This window comes from Lineus longissimus, chromosome 13, assembly GCF_910592395.1.
Source record: "Lineus longissimus chromosome 13, tnLinLong1.2, whole genome shotgun sequence".
NCBI lineage: Eukaryota > Metazoa > Nemertea > Pilidiophora > Heteronemertea > Lineidae > Lineus > Lineus longissimus.
Window position 1 is genome coordinate 1920003 of NC_088320.1, and position 17685 is coordinate 1937687.

At 43.8% G+C, this 17685-nt stretch overlaps 1 protein-coding gene across 2 annotated transcripts; it reads left to right on the forward strand.

The window, feature by feature from the left end:
- Positions 1–468: 468 nt before the first annotated feature.
- LOC135497620 (major facilitator superfamily domain-containing protein 6-A-like) lies at positions 469–17414 on the forward strand. Of its 2 annotated transcripts, XM_064787424.1 has the most exons (9): positions 469–713; positions 2126–3893; positions 10169–10198; positions 12655–12762; positions 14407–14568; positions 14776–15000; positions 15654–15824; positions 16130–16230; positions 16457–17414. In XM_064787424.1, exons 2-9 carry the CDS (start codon positions 2270–2272, stop codon positions 16826–16828), a joined length of 2793 nt encoding a protein of 930 aa, XP_064643494.1. In that variant the 5' UTR covers positions 469–713; positions 2126–2269; the 3' UTR covers positions 16829–17414. The 2 variants fall into 2 exon arrangements, with proteins under 2 accessions (XP_064643494.1, XP_064643495.1); XM_064787425.1 differs by lacking the exon at positions 10169–10198.
- The last annotated feature ends 271 nt before the right edge of the window (positions 17415–17685 follow it).

The window sequence follows — 17685 nt, forward strand, 5'->3', positions numbered from 1 at the left end:
GCGCGGCCTACGGATACGATCGAGAGGACGGTGATGGTGATCGCATGCCTGGGTCGTATCCCCAATGTCCAACGTTCAATTGGGGTGGGCCTCCCCCTCCCCTCCAATGCACTGGCTAAAACATGTCAGAAGGACGAGGGGGTTTGTGGGACTCCCCCAATGCACTGGCTAAAACATTTCGGAAGGACGGGGGTTTGCCCCCCCCCCCATATCAAACAGTTGTGTGCGTGATTATACAAGATAGGTCTACTCGCACATCTCCTTATAGTCCAACTCGATATGTACATTTCCTTGCAGTCCCTCTACATTCTCCTAGCCATGCTAGCAACCATCCTTATTCAACTCCACCACCACCCATCGATCGAAACCATTCAATCACGGGTTATTTGACAGATAGCACTGTAGCGCTGAGTGCTTCTAAACCGTGTAGCGGCTATTGATCAGGAGGCCCCAATAAGAAAAATCAATAAATTATTATGCAGCGAGCCGCCATCTTTTAGCCTTGGATGCGGCCGTGTCAACCGAATCGCTCCTTTTCTCACATCGCAGAGGATCTGTTTTTTTTCGGATTAACCACGGAATAACTGTGAAGAAACATAAAAATTCTCCCTGAACTTTTATCATACCGGTCTTTTGGGGGTTTTCCTTGTGTCTCTGTGGATTTATCGTCGTAGAAGGTGTCCCTGCGTCGTCGTAAACGCCTCGAAATATCAGTGAGTATCATGTATATATATATTATGTATGAATGTATGAGCGTGAGCTGCGACGATATAGCTTTACTATAATCACAGCTTGAAGTAAATACGCGGAACCACTTGGAAACCAAAATTAGAGGTTTATACAAACAAGTGTATTTCTCTTTGATTTAGGTTTTACTTTATAGATATTGTTGGCGACAAAATAGGGCTATAACAGTTTAAGTCTTTCTCAGAAATCGATTACAAAATTCACTCGACACAACTGAGTTTTCTTGACGTCGTGCTGAATCTAGCACTATCAAAAAACACCAAAGCTCTGCGCAAACAGGATATTTTTGTCACCTCAAACTGTATCGCTGCGACCGAAGTCACATCCTGCGTTGGCGGCAATTGTACAGCAGGTGCACGTGACAAGATGTGGTAGTTTTCGCGACCTCCAACACTCATCAACGCAGCGATGACTGGTTTAACCCACAGATAAGCGATCGTTCTGTTGCTCATCGCAAGTTGCATCGACATAAAGCTCACGTTTGCGGGGCGTCGGTCAGTGGAATTGGGATGTCGATCCCGCGAGTTTTCCAACAATTGATTGGTACTGCCCAGCCGTAATGAGTCCCTGCTGACAAGATGTTATCACGTTAGGCATGTTGGAAGCGTTTTGTCTTGTCCACAAGATAGCTTTCTGACATAACAGCCGACTGCTAATATTCATTAGAAGATCGATTGCACCCAGGGAGATTGGGGAACAAGCCACATTACCTCCCCAGATCCCCACAGTGTAAAAAATGAATACAGCATGTGCAAGCACAGACGTTTGGTCAGCCTATCAAAAAAAATGTGTGGCACGGAGTCGAACCTGGGACCACTAGCCTAAGCGAGAATCGTAACACTAGACCAACGAACCGACCTATCAACAACCTTTGTTACTAGTGGATTAATACAACAAGTGGCAGCACAGACGATTGAGCGGATAAGTCAGTAAACCGTGATTTTGCGAATGAATATCATTTTGTTCTTAATGTATGAATATTTAGTCAAACTCTCTCAATGAACCAGTAGATGATGCGTAGAAACATAATCAATTTATCTTCGAGTGCTTAGGGACCATTATGGAATCAGTGAATTGAGTGTCACTTGATTTTATAAAACGGGTAGTAGGTTAAGTTGCTGCTGATCGAGCATGAGATCAATTAGAATGAAACTCAACTACGTATTTTCAAAAACACGACCACCGACTTCCAGTACCCGAGTCCCCAGCCAGGACAGCCGTCTAGCATTAAAAATCGAATTCTGTTTTCTCAAGTCTAGATTTCGAAGTTCCGTAACTGCTGTCGGCGAGTATAGAATTCATAAGTCCTTGATGAGGCACAACACATTTTGGGTGATGTAAGACTGATGCATATTTTCTTTCTATTTGCTCGTTGCAGATGACTAATTGACCACAGCGGAGCAATTCATGTTGCCGCAACAAATATAGGCATTAATCGAAAAGATGACATCTGCGAGCTAGCACCACGACACCTTAGGAATCTAGTTTACTCTAAAACAACCAGCATCACCTTGACAACAAAATGGAGGCTCCACCACGTTTCCCACAGAAGCCGGCGCCAGGGCCAGTATCACCCAAACTGGATGTGCCAAAAGCGCCAATGTTGGAGAGCCTGCCAAAGAAGACGAAGACCCGAGATTGCTTCGACCAGTTGTTCACCTACGTCAACTATGACCTGTTCATAGCCAAAGCCTTCTACTTCTTTTTCTTCTCGGCATTTGGGTCCCTCTTCCCACTAATGGCCGTTTATTTCAAACAACTTGGTATGAATGCAACACAGAGCGGTTTTCTTCTAGGATTCAGACCCTTCGTGGAGTTTTGCAGTGCTCCTTTTTGGGGAAGCATCGCGGATAAATTCAAAAAGGCAAAACTGTTACTGCTCTTTTCTCTGTTCTGCTGGGTAGTGTTCACCCTAGCATTAGCCTTCATTCAACCACCAGCTCACTCATGTATAGTCTTGCACAACTCTACTCATATGTTGCTTGAGGCACCAAGGTTCAAGCGGAGCATCACTATGCCAGACTCTTTCCCCGATAACGGCGGGAATTCCCCGTGGGAAGAAGTCCATGAAGTAATCGTGGATAACCTAAGTGAGGAAGACTTACGTCGTTTAAAAAGAGACATCAAAAAGCGACCACCAAAAGGTGGTATCGGCCAGTCTCCATACATCATAGAGGACGACTACGTGGCGAATAAAAAAGCCGGGGAAACCGAAGGGCTCGTAAGTCCTCCTTTCAGTAATATTGTTTATGAGAGAAAGTCGGTCACAGAAGTGTTCTTTCTTCTCCTGCTGCTGATCGTCATTGGGGAATTCTTCAGTGCCCCCGCCATAACTTTAGCGGACGCCGCCGTCTTGGGTTATCTTGGAGACGACGTAGAGAACTACGGCAAACAACGTCTGTTTGGCTCTCTCGGCTGGGGCCTGTCCATGTTCTTTGTCGGTGTTGCTCTAGATCACTCGACCACCTTTCCGGATCATCCCTGCCCCACACAAGAAGTAGGCGAGAAAAACTACACAATCTGTTTCGCAGTTTTCGTGGTCCTCATGTGTTTTGCCTGGCTGGCGGCTACACAGTTCAATTTTATGTACGAACTGAACGCGGGCGAGACGATCCCACTGAGCGACATCACGAGAAGGATCAAGGAACGTCTGCTCGGATTGCCTGGAATGCCCCGGAAAAAGTTCCAAAACCCAGAAGACGAGGACGAGCTTTTTGATCAGTCATACAAGAAGGTCAACGGCGAGCCCGTTGGGACAAGCCCTGTGCCCCTAACTGGACCAAAACCGATTCAACAAGACTCCATAACAATAGACGCAAATGATCGTCTGCAAATCTCCCTGTCCGAGAATGACCGGAACATGGTGGCAGACGCTGTCCAAAACAAACCAGCGCCACCGTCGCCGGCAAAGGAAACAAAACAGAATTGGATTACAGTGTTGAAATTGTTCGGGACAGTTCGATATGTTTCGTTCCTCTACGTCACGTGGTTTATGGGGTTCGGGATTGGCCTGATCTTCACGTTCCTGTTCTGGCATCTTCAGGACCTTGGCGGATCACCGACTCTTTTCGGTATTGCCTCCGTCATCAATCATATATCAGAGATCGTGGCCTACTTCTTCAGCAACAGACTCATTGGCTATATTGGTGAGTTATCGCGTTCGTATAGATGTTATAGCAGATAAGTATCGTAATCTGTGTGATGATGTTTTTTAATAGTTTTTATAGAAAAGATCTGACCTTCAGCACGCCGACTGCTTTGTCTGTTTGTAACGAGATCATATTCCAGAGCGTCAGTCTCATGATCGACCAAAAGCAAAAAAGCAGCTCTCCAGATTCCATGAAGTGGCTTTTAACTTGTACCCTTTATATGTACGCAGATATGGTGATTCTGATATACGTATTGATTGCGGCAGAGTCGATTTCTTTCACCCACTAGTATCATGTGCTGGCCGCCAGATATCATTGTAGCTAAATGATTGTCATTAGCATCAACACGGTGTGAAGACGTGGATAGCTAGCCATCGAAGCGTGGGCAGGTAAAATGATAATATGAAAGTAAAGCAAACCACTAAGATATCAAACTGAAAGAGGCTAATGACTTTCTATTGAGCTTTCAACCACGGCTTTTGTTTCTCTCCCGATCCGTTCATGTGCCCTCGCTGCCGTAGGTCGGAGATCTAGACTAATCTTCAAGTGACAAGAGAAAAAACCGATGTCGTGTTTGAATTAGTAGAAACATCACGAGAGACTTCCCTGGAACGCAGTACCTTGATGTAAAATGTCACTGCTCTCTCTCATGTTACGCTTTAACCATTTAACAAGCTGTTTCTGAAATAAAGGATGTAGTACAAACCCAATGTGAAACTGTAGAGGAATGAAAATGATATTGAGATGTTGCAGAGATGAGAGTTGATAGGATATAAAGAGCATTAGCTTATGAGAAGCCGTGGTTGAAAGCTCAATAGAAAGTCATTAGCCTCTCTGAGTTAGATATCTAGTGGTTTGCTTTGCTTTCATTTTATCATTTTACCTGCCCTCGCTTCGATGGCCAGCTATCCAGACACGTCTTCAAGTAACAAGAGTAAAAACACTTCGTGTTTGAAATGGTAGAAACATCACAAGAGACTTCCCTGGGAGGCAGTACCTTGATGTAAAATGTCAGCGCTCTCTCTCATGTTACACTTTAACCATGTTAACATGCTGTTTCTGAAGTATCCACTGCAACACAAAGACAATATGACACTCCAAGAGGAAGGAAAATACATTGAAATGATTTAAACTTCTAAAAGAAAACGTAGGAGTGTACATGTACATGTACATGATTACATAGCCTACGATCCAAGTGGCCACTGGTTGAATGATGAAAATGGCGAAGAGTGTAACATGGTGCACGCGCTGTGGTCCATTTGCGATTGTCGATCACCAACCACGACGAGACACTTGATTAATCACGACGAGAGGAGAATACAAAATCGAAAGATACCGATAACGCAAACAGTTACCATGGCAACAGAATTGGAGACAAGTTGCAAATTTTCACATATGGTGCGTCCTTTATTATGTTACCCAATTAGCTAACTAGACTAGGAGAATGTTATTCTTCAAGGCACTCGGCTGGAATTCTCAAAAGGTCAGCGATGACAATGAAAGTCTGCAAAAGCATATTGCGTTATTTGTTCTTGCCGGTGTTGGCTTATCGAGCACCCTCACAACTGTTTCGTGGGGAAGGCATTTGCCTCTTCGATTGAACGCCGGCCAAGATTGACACTGAAGCCACCATGATTACAAGACAAGATAAACCATGTGCTGGCTTATTCACGTCGTGTCTTTCTCGCCCCTTTGAGACTGATCTTTCCGCGTCCTTATTCGACACATGGAATGACAAAATAAAGTATTAAACGAGGGTATACATGCTTCCCGAAATTGGTGGCTTGCATTGGAACTAACTTTTTCCCCCTTGTCCGTCATTCAAGGCATTCAAGTGTGTTGGTCAAAAATGACTATCTCCTTTGTCCCCCCACCATAAGGCCTGGTTTCCCCTTATGACATCACTATTTCGGACACTCAGCGCCCCATTTCTGGAATGGTGTATACTGTAACTCGTGGATAAAATGACGGAAACTCTTGGTCTCAACGAACAGTTCAAATAAAATAAAATATGTTTGATAGATACATGTAGATAACGTGCTCTTTTGGTGTGCGCTGAAACGATAATTCTGAAGAAAAAAGGAATCATATCCATCTGTCTCCTGCACATACGTTAAACCTTGTGGACGTCAGTGAAGCATTTAGGATGAATCAAAATCTTTAAAAACAAAGCTAGGTACATGAACTATAATGCCGATCGGCGAAATGCATGCCATTCTCAAAGTTGATAACCTACTTTGTATATCGAAATGAGAATTGTATGGATTCTCTAAGAATCGTTTGAAAATTGGATTCCAATATAGAACTGATTGAAGTGTTCCTGGATTGCTTTTATCACCATTCAGGTTTTGTAAATGTCAGCTTCGTACGTAGGTTCATTTTTAATGTTAACAAGTCGATCAATGGACAGTATGCTGTTGATGTACGGATGAAAAACGCATCGCAGACTTCTGAAACAATTATACCCTATCCGCCGGACTTTGGAAATAGTCTTCATACCCGGTATGCGCTTTGGCATCCGTTACGCCGAAGGATAATCCTTTACTGTTCATTATATGTGCTTTCTGCTACTCTTAACTTGACTTCAACGTACTTAACCGTTATCAGGAAAAATCTCAAACCTTTTCGCTAAAAATCTTGTTCATGTAGATCCCTTCAAAGATCAATCCCCGCTTGAACAGATGTTTGCTTCCCAGCTTTAGCGTTCGTGTCATCGTGTCAACCCGGCGTTCCAATAACCATTGTTTGCCTCTCCACTAATAACGTGGCTGAATCCCTGCTCGAGTAGCATTAGCGTCTTGTTCTGCTACATTCGCTCAATGTAGCTATTGATTTCTGCCGCTGAGGATGGAAAGGCAAGCTACGCCAGGAAAGATAAATGTATACTTAGAATATCGATGAACGGCTTACATGCAGAATGCATGGTGTAGGCGCAACCTTGGCTGATGGCGCTGCAACGCATCAAATCTGCCGTAGCTGTTCACTTCATGTTCGCAGGACAGACATGAACATGTTTGCCAGTCACAGCAATCAATCTATTTTTGATTGATGCAATTGATTGTCGCAGTCAATACAATACTTTTATCAATTGAGCTTATCCCAATCAAGTACATGTACACCCGAGCGAGCATGACTTGATCTTTATGTTCACTTGGATTATCAGCTAAATTGATTACACCCATATTCCATGCTTGGTAATCCACTAACAGACTCATCTACAGACAATTCTATATAGTGAAAGCCCGTGTTTTTGCTTCCCACTGAATCGTTCCTTGAACAAAAAGCGCATTAGCATTGCATAATCTTCAGGAGGTCGCTTCGCAGCTTAACTCACACTAGTCCAACGTACACAATGCGGCCGACAGGATTTTAGAAATGGACACGTCCAGACCTTTGTCCAACCATTTGCATAGGCATATGAGGTAGACGGACAATGGTCGCTTTGAACACCCCTGCATTAGGGCTTTGGCTCCGTCCGACAGTGTAAATACATGTTGGGCATGTCGCCGTATGTGGTATGGAAAATCCCAGGGCGTTATAGCAGAAAATATCGTCCGGAAAACACAAAAATGATGACCAGTGTGGTTGAAGTAAATGCCCTGGCCTCCGGGCTTATGCAGTTCGATACCCTGAACTAATGCGTGATCAACAGAGACACCATTGATTTTATGTTCCGTCAATATTTGTATATTTTAATGTGATATTCATTGATCAATAAATCGTTATGGAGCCAGCCTCATAATGGACTGTTTGATCAACCGAGAGCCTTGTATTAGTCTCTACTTGTGATATAAATAAAACAAACGTAGGCGGATTTAAAGTGAACATTTTCAAGGTCAGACTCAAGCCTAAAAGGGAGAAGATATAGTTCACATTGTTTTATCATTAGAGAGATTCCGCAAAACCCAACGCCAACGTGAGGGCCAACGCCTATCACACTGTTCGACGTCCTGATATACAATGATGTCGAATAACGAGCAAGGAGATAGGTGTTTGCGTTGGCGTCTCATGGCCTGGCTTCAGCGTGCCCAGGCAACTCGCTCAACCATGTCAACGGAGAGACTACGGGATACCATTTGACTATAATAATAGCGCAGACTGCCTTCCTACTGCTTCACCCTCTGATCATTCATCACACACATCGTTATAACATTCCGATAAAATATGCATCCCGCTAATGATATCATGAATATTTGATACAATTTCTATGATAGCCAGAGGGTTCTTGACGTCACAGCGTCGTTGATTGTCATGGCTTTTGCGCTGTTTTGTTTGATTTCTAACACTGAACAAAAATGTGACCTTGTAAGAAGAGAGAAAAGGACGATGTCTACCGCATGTTTTATTAAAGTGACAAGATACGAGTATGCTTCCGGCGTCTTTTACTGATGAACTACGCCCTTGATTAATGTTACCATAGCCTGATATGTAAGTTGTCATTCTCACATGTAGATGAATTAGGCCATGTGAAGAAAAATCAGATGATGAGAATCCCTTCTCTCATATATATATAGAGAGAGAGTGGTGCCTTAGCTGCTCCACAAATCTTTCTTTAGTTCATTCAATAGAAAACATATTAAAACGTTCCTGTTGATGTCGAGCTCCATACAAATACTGACTAGGCAAGTACCGGGTCTTCTTCTGTGCTCAGGATCTTTGAGATAAACGCTAGACGCTCTGTCCTTTTTCGGTAAACGAAGTCTGCTGTACAAGACAGTTCCGCAACAGATCCTCCAGAACTTTGAAGTCAGGGTGGTTTCCTTTGTCCAGTCCTTTCTGTTCTTTTAAAGGACAGGTCTGTGAAGCACATGGGCTGGAGTCTGGTTTTAGCTCAACTCACAGGAGTCCCATGTGAAGCTCAGACCTTACCCAGTTGGACGAAATGTCAAAAGGTGAAAAACTCCCATTCCCCGTGACCCACAAATAGTGCAGCCAACTCCCCTATATAAAACACAACATCTATGCGCGAACCATAGCTGTGGAGGAAATGGGAAATCCTTGTAATTCTTCCGACACTCGGAGACATTCGCTCGACATGAGCAGCGATCGATAGATACTGATTTCGTTTACCAAGTGGGCTTCGGGGAGCGCCAATCATGCGAGTTAATATGCAACACAGATGGTTCCCCGCATGGTTTAGCAGAGTTTACATATGGTGTGACTTTAAGGATTCGTTCATGAAGTTTATTCTGTAACATCGGTCAAGGCATAGGGCATAAAGTCACAGAGGTACACTGTGATGGGAGACGAAACAGTCTCGTGGGTGGGATACACTCGTGTCTCTCTGACACCAATAGTCGAAATTTATCAACGAATTTCATACTTCAAGGCTGTATTCCGTGCACTCTTTTATTTGCAGGTCAAACAGACATGAGGTTTGAAAATTATAGATTATTATAGATTATTTTATCTTGTGATATAGTGGCAAGACGGACTTGACTAACAGCATTATTCGTTACCTATCTTCATCATACGAACTACTATGATTTTGAGCTTTGCTTCTTTAATATTTCTAGCAAAATATACACGGGGTAAGGGTTTCGCTTCTAGACTTTGGCGCTTTTTTGGGTGGTGGCGATTGTGAAGTGTATATCTGACAAGATTACTCCATGTGGTCTATGTGGTGAGTTAACCCATCACGGTTTTTGATGGGGGAAAGAGGAGGGGGCTGTGAGTGTCTTTATTTTGAACTGATCGACCAGGCCAGTACCCGGCCAACCGCCTTCACGGATGTCTGGACTCCTAAGCACCTCCAGTCCACACTGGAGTTCTGCCACCGTGCCATGTCACTGAAACATTGGAACCAATATCTCATTCTGCAACACTTCTCAAGCGATAAACAGTATCTGTCTGGGCCAACTAACCTTCTCTTTGATTTGCATAAAGTGATTATTATTCCTATTTCGCGCGGGGACTCGATCTGAACATGATTGCCTCTGGTACATCTGGGCGTGATAGCGATTTGGCGCCGCTATTAGGTATTGGCATGGGGCTTGGGGTCAGCCAAGATACTGCAGAAAGTTCAACGAGCCGTCAAGATCTGAGTAATGAAAGCTTTCGAATGCAACTTCCTTGTTTAGTTTTTAGTAGCTTTGTAACTTGATGCTATAAAAGTACAACGACTCTTGCGACTGATAAAGAGGTTTGGCACCTGGTCATTTATGATCCTTCAGCTTTAAGGTAACACCACTGCAGTTTTGTTTCGATTTTATGACCAGAAACGATCGTTTTCAAATCTCGTGTTATCTTGCATAATCTCGTCTATTTTTCAGGGTCAGTTAAGATTCTAGGACGTCAATGCGGTGAGCTTTGTGTTAATCTCACCAATACAGCCGGAATGACCTGTCACCCCTTTTTATCCATCAATGAACCTTTACAACAAGGTTGTGCAAGTGTTCAAAATGCAGAACAGGGGTGTGACGGTTCTTATTGCTTGTTCCTGATTGCTGAACATCACTGCATTATACGTTTTGCTGGACTAGCTGGTTCGCCAGGGGTAACTCTCAGATATTTTGCTGGGTGTTGGCTTTTGATCCTAAGGTCTAACTCATCTTTTCACCTGAAAGGAAATTTCATTGGATAATTTGCGTGGAGCAATCCATATAATCATATGAATATGTGGGGAGCCCCGATGTTGAAACTCAATTACTAGGCATTGATGTAAGCAATCCAGGATCAGGAGCTTGGCAGCAAGTTGATCGATTATTTGGGTGCGGATGGGCTCAAAATCAGCACAACGTCTTTTAATGCAAATTAAACGTATTTCGTATCGCTTTCAGTCAGTTTGCTGTAACAGTTTCATTATCACTTGTGACTAATTCCTTTGACAACGCATCTAAATTAACTGTAACCGTCAATGACTAACCCTTAATTGGAAGGCTGTTGATTTTGAGCCCATGATTTTCCATATTGTGTTTTGAGTTGGTTTTGCTACGACTTTCAGCCATCTCTTTTCATCAAGATTTTTCTCATCTTTCCTCAGATTTTTTTTGTTGTGAACGAAACATGTAGTTGCCCACTTATCAATTGGCTACTGAATTTTATAAAGGCTTGGACATGATGCATGCTAAAACAATGTGTAAAGAAGGTGAAGGGTGATCCACCTTCCCTTTTGAAAATCTCTCGAGAAACACAATCCAGTACTGGACAGTGCAGTAGTAATGTTTACAATTTTCCAAGTCAAAACAAAAAGAATCCCCGATTGCATGTCCCCATATTTTTCCTACCAGGTCCAATGTGATTGGTCAATACATGCCTCGTTTGCATTCATCTCACCCCACACAACACTAACAACAAGCAGTTCTCGACAACCAAACATCAGCTTCACATCCAGACATCTTTCTCTCCGAGTGTTGTCAAACTTTTCATTATTTCATCGGCTTTAATATCTTGTTCTCTTCATGGGATGCGGCATTTAGTTGGGAACTTATTCGTGGTGATGGTTTTTCAATCTGGCACGGAGAAAGAGGCAACATGGCTGCCTTGATAAAGGATGGACAGTTTTTCTGTCCTGTTAGTACGTAGCCATGAACCTCTGATGCCCAGCATATCAACCCCGTTTGCTTTTCTGACATGGTATACTTTCTACACTGGCTTGGAGCATAGTATCTTTAGCTCCTACGGTTTTTGTGTTTGCGATCCTAAAAGAGACGTAGTTTAAATCCGATGCCACAACAATTTTGCAGGTATCATTTTTTATTTCTTTGCAGCAGAAATCTATCAAAGCGGACGAAACCAAGCAAGCAAATTACCTCAACAAATACAACTTTTTCACCCACCATTTGCTTGCTTCATACCACAGAGTTAAATTTTAGGTGTTTGCAGGTCCATGTTCTTTCCGAGTGATGTTTCATTTAGTATCTATCAACAGCAACACAAAGCTTGTTACGCTTCATATTACAGATGGCCCATTCTGATAGATTTCTGCTTCAAAGCTCGCACACGACCGGCCAGCTAGTGGTAAAGGTCAAATAAAGTTTCACTGGAAAGGCTTGCTTAAGCCATGAGTGCAGAAAATATACCATCAGTGCGTGTTGTACTTATCAATGAATGCATGCTGATGATGATATTGCATTCCAGGTCCCCTCTATTTCCCACATGCATCGACGCTTCCGGAACTGTTGCAGCTCCACCTTTTGCCAGCCAAGCTTTCTCTGTTTGCGCCCTAGCTTCGCGTTTCCCTACCTTTACTATCTTGTCCTGGAGCAATTCTGGAACGAGCTTACAATCCCCGATCGCGGTCCAAAAAATGGTCGTCAGTTATGGATTTATAGTTGAATGCGATCAAACAGTCGGGGATTGTAAATTTTTATCTCGTTTGTTACATGAAGAGACCAGATGCTGTCACCAACTGATCAAGGATACATAGATAATTGACGATCAAATCTCTTCTGGCTCAGTTACAGCGCTTTGTGATGCTTAGAAATTAGACTTGAGGCATCTTTATATACGACGGCAATGACGTACAGTAAATTCCTATCTTCTTAAAATGATACATTAAGGTTGTCAGTTTGCTCAGCGCCTGAATTTGACATTCGTCACAGATAACTATAATACCAAGACCAAGTTTATCCAATTCGCGACGACTCACTAAGACTAGAAACAAAGTCCATTCCCAATCACGTACTCAGTTGATTGAAAATTCCCATAAAAGAAATCACCGGTATCCTGATCAGGGTAGACCAATCAACGTTCTTTGAGTTTGACGCCATTGCTTGTCATGTGATTTCTTGACCTTGAACTTTGCCCTCTCTTTCAGGTCACGTGAAGGTGCTGTACCTCGGCCTTGCGGGAAATGTTGCCCGATTCCTCTACATCTCCTGGCTGAAGAATCCATGGTGGGTGCTACCATTTGAGTTCGTACAAGGTAAGCTGTTAATATCAACAATAAAAATGTTTAGGAGAATGTTGCTTCAAGGTTCCCTCGTATCTCTGGCCAGGGTAACTTCTCATGAAACTACTGATCTGTCTCTTGGTACTTATCCAACCTCGGTCCGCAATCATGTCCCGCCGCTAATAAATTAGATACTGTAGATATATCTAATTACACGGCGTTGCTGATTCGATGTTGATTAGCTTGGTGAGGAGGACAGGGACGGACGTCTGGTTCTGATAACAGTGGTAGAATAAAACAGGGGGATCGCTTTTGAGCATGGACGAGAGGATATATTAGACAACACAGGAAGATGCATTAGCTTTAAACGCCATTTCAATAGAGCTATATTTCAGTCCAGTGAGCGGTGTTTCAGAGAAATGACGGCGAAAGGAATCCAATGCAAATCGGAATCAGAGTTGTTCTTTTAATCATAATCATGGCCGGACCAATAGTTCGTCCTTGGAATGCCTTCATAGACAACGCCTACAGTTCTTCTATAGCAACTAAACGACATGCTTAACTTCAAAGTACTTCCGCTGCATCTCGTTGTATACCGTGATATTGCTGCTCATCTTGGAAACTATGCGTTGCCGTGACAACCAACATATCCCACCCCCTCACCATTCATGGAATCGATTGCCCGTATGCTTGATCCGTCACTTGTGACTAAGCCGTCAGGCAAGGATCCTTGAACGGGGAGTTGTCGCCAGAACGAGGTAGTTTGCCTCGCAGAGGATACCAGCGACTCGACTGCTGCCTATTTCTATATGTGAATGCTGCATACATGTTATATACACTGCCACGTGTCGCCGCACAGCTGGATCTAGCTGTCTCCGTGAAACTCCCCGATTCATGTAGCTATATGCGGTGATACATCGGCTGACAAAAGTCGAATCGAGTCGGCTCCACCCTATCGCTTTAAGGGCCAGAAGAGGAGCATGTGCAGTGCCCCGGGTATTGACAGAATGGTCTGTCAAATTTACGATCTCAGTGACACTGAGTCACACTGCATGACTGGTGGAGAGGATCCGGCAAGCCATCATGTTCCGTCAGTGAATGAACTGATAACGAATAAGAAAATGATCGATGTACGACATGAGTACCAAACCCGGTTTGAATATCAAGGGTCAACGGAATTTGTTGCATGTTACAAGCTTCCTCATTGGTCAGGTGACTCACAGTTATTGACCGGTGACCAATCAGCTTTCTTCAGATTCATATGCCAATTCAGTACTTCATGGCCATGTCATCTTTTTGCGGATGATTTTGTTCATGATTGAGCTTTGACTCAAACTATCAGTAAATAAACACACTTCTACGTTCCTCTTTAATTCTGATACCAATGTACAAGATACAGTTCCTTGTCAGGCCCACGATACATTCGATCCCGGTGATAACCATTCCGTGTGGTGCCTCAATTTCATCTTATTGTTAGACATATATCTCCTTATTGTTACGGTATGTAAGATAACACACAGACTCGACTTGTCTCTTTAATCCTCAGTTGACGAATCTTTATATCACATGATACATCCACCTCTCACGAGATGACTCACCACGCACGTAAGGCAAATATAGTCACTCCAATATTTATATACATAATGTTTATTGGGCTCTTCTCTATTTCTTCTTCAGGTTTAACCCATGCTGCAGTGTGGGCAGCGTGCTGTTCGTATATCACCCAAGCTATCCCCAATCACCTGAGGTCCTCGGCCCAAGGGGTACTACAGGGCATCCATCACGGACTTGGTAGGGGATGCGGCGCAATATTAGGCGGTGTTTTTGTGTATTATTTTGGTAAGTATAACCAAGGTTTGGACTCATCCTACGTTTGGCCGGCTCCCGATCAAGGCAAACCAACTTGGAATAGCGTTTCCTTGGCGTTAACTTGGCTGAAGGCTGACGAAGGATGAGACTGCACAAGACAGCATTATGTCTACTCCAACAGAAACTCCGATTGGTGAACAAAGAAATCAAGTGCTCATTTAAAGCTTCCCTCCCCAGGTTCCGAGCTCACATTCCGCGGCTATGGCTTCGCCTCTCTCATCATCCTGGCCCTGTTCGTTGGCGTGAACTACTTCATCAAGGAAACATCCCAGGAGGCCGTGGACATCCATGAACCCAAGGAATACCTGGAGGAGACTTCTCATCTTGCGCCATGTGGCGTGCCCATGAATCCCATGTCACGGAACCTGTCAAGCTCCAAGCTGTCGGAATACGCCAATGAAGGTATTACTAGTAATCACACTATGTCTCACTTCAGAACTATAGGCGTATGTTGTGTTCTAGCAGATCCGGTTCAATTATATTGTTGGTCACTGATCCATGGCCGATGTAGAAGTAGACAATGTCTCTCAATAATATGAGGCCATGGCCTTCAATAGCTCTTGGCAGAATCCTTTCCGGACAATCTAACCTAGGACAATTCAAACTTCTACACCGGCCGCCTGCACAGTGCACTCGAGCATACGTGCACTTGTCTACTGGTATATTAGTGTACCTGGCGACGAGGAAACTGACGTAACCTCTGTATACCACCTTGTAATAATGTTATAATAAGAAAATATCCTTAATCATTCATTTCATCGATCGTAAAAAGCGAAGGGCTTTATATTCGATTGCACACAGCATGAACGGGGCAATGCGAAGTAAATCGGATACTGGGTACATACATGTACCATAATATATGTGCGCAGAAACGCCATTAAGGTCGATTTCACATTCAAGGATTTTCTGCGGACCGTGTTGATAAAAATATGGCCAATGGTAACCACTTGTTTGACCTTTTGACCGAAGGTATGTAGATATCTATCCATGTTGGTGAAGTTAAATGTATAATTATGTAAAATAGTGTATTATCACCCCTTCATCTATTTTTGCAGCACCTCAGTATGGCTCCACGGATGCAAAAGGATTGCTCAGCCCGACAGGTGGTGCTGATCCAAGCTTTAGGCCTCAAGGTCAGCATAAAGTCGCCGAGTTACCCCCGACCAAGATGGACTCGTATGGCTATGATCAACCAGCATCTACTAAGCCAGTCGCCCCAATGCAAGGTATATCCCGATTGGCTCATCTTCGTTCTTGAAAGATTGACATACACCTTTTCCTTTTACGTGCCCTTCTGCTTGCTCCTCTCTCTTCCGCAATCTCTCTGTATACTTCGATGCCTTTCTCTGCATTTTTCAGCCTCATTTTTTTCCGTTCACAATGTTGAAAATGAGGCTTTTGTTCGCACTCCAATGATGATGAACACATCTGTGGCCTAAGCCATGCAGCGAACTTGCGCGGAGAGTTCGGCATCTGTCCCGAGTCTTCCAGTTTATAACCCACTTATCGTTGAACTTACTGCCCATTTCAGCGGCTGTGCGCTCAGAACAGAGAGGACCCGTAGCATCGCAGCGTTCCGTTGACAAGCCATCACGACCCCCGCCACCACGACAGGAGAGTCTGCAACAAAGGGTACGTTTGATAAACTGGTAAAGGATTCAAAGAGAGGCACACGTGTTCTCGCTGTATAAACTAAGCATTGTTTGTGAATAACACTAAGGTGGTTGACAATCTTATAATCAAGGAATTAGCCATGGACTTGATGACACGGCGGATTTTTGTACCTCGTACTCCGTCGTTTGTAATATAGTATGGTGAGTGTAATGATGATGACGATCTCTCGTTTTCCTCTTTTCAGGGTTATGTTCGATCTGACACCGGAACTGGTAGTTACCAAGGTTATGGTCGTCAGGGATCACATGACAGCCAAGGGAGCAGACGGGATTCCTACGAGCCACCGCAAGAGGTTGGCTATGAACAAGAAGACTTCAAAAAGGTCGACTCGTACGGCGCTGCGAGGGGCAAAGGCCATAGGGGAAGCCGACAACAGCCTAGTTACGGACAACGTGAACAGGACCCGTACACCCAGGCTGCCCGTACTGACCAAGGTCAAGGTCAACAGGATCAAGGGTACCGACGACAGGACAGTTATGGCCGCCGCGATGTCCCCAAGACGAGACCAAGGAGAGACAGTTCAGGTCGGGACCAAGATGGTTACGGCGATTATTGAATGCGGCAAACATGCAACTGACCAAATAAAAGTTTGATGGACTTTCCTGGAGTTGGACTCATGATCCGGTGTTCCAGGCGTTAAATGCATGTCAATAATGCTGCAATCTATTGACGAGTGTGGGGGGCGAGTCAACTTTCCCACCATGCTAGTATGGACGAGGATGTGATCACCTATTCTTGTCACAGGCCGGAGATACCTGACATGATCGACTATTTCTGTCGCATGCAGTCATGGGTCATGGGTAACACCATTTATATGCCCGATAAAGGATACCATTGCAGAATGATAGAAATTAGAATAATGGCATTTCAGAGCAACACAATCAAAATAATCGTAGAATGAGAAGACAGTAGTTGTGGTAGTGTACACGTATTCGTAGTTGTGTCCGACAGCCTTATTTTGGATCGATTGGTCGCATTACGCGTGCCATCGATGAACTCGCCTGGTTTGATGAGACAGCAAGTCGTCGTTTACTTCTAAGTACGTTGACAAGTTCCGTAAAGGTAGCACCCCGTGTTGACATATGACTCAGTGTGCGAATATGTTGATGGGAGATAGATGCTATGTTATGTATGAAATTTTGCATCAAGAAAACTCATCAAAACAAGACATTATATGACACTTCAGAAATTTTGTCCCGGATATGACGATGGTACGGTTTGTGCATAACTGACCAATCAGCTAACAGAGCCAGCAAATAACGTAAATCATCTGATTATGCATGATTTACGTCATTTGCTGGCTTTGATAGCTGATTGGTCAGTTATGCTCAAATCGTACCATCATCATATCCGCGACAAAAGTTCTGAACTGTCGTATTTGGTAGAGGTTTCTTTATTGGTAATCAGCTAGAC

Excerpts from the sequence above, each read along its gene's own strand:
- LOC135497620 (XM_064787424.1), top strand. The coding sequence starts at position 2,270 with ATGGAGGCTCCACCACGTTTCCCACAGAAGCCGGCGCCAGGGCCAGTA. Across the intron at positions 15,001-15,653 it reads GTCGGAATACGCCAATGAAG|CACCTCAGTATGGCTCCACG; the intron begins GTATTACTAGTA and ends CTATTTTTGCAG. Across the intron at positions 15,825-16,129 it reads GCCAGTCGCCCCAATGCAAG|CGGCTGTGCGCTCAGAACAG; the intron begins GTATATCCCGAT and ends TGCCCATTTCAG.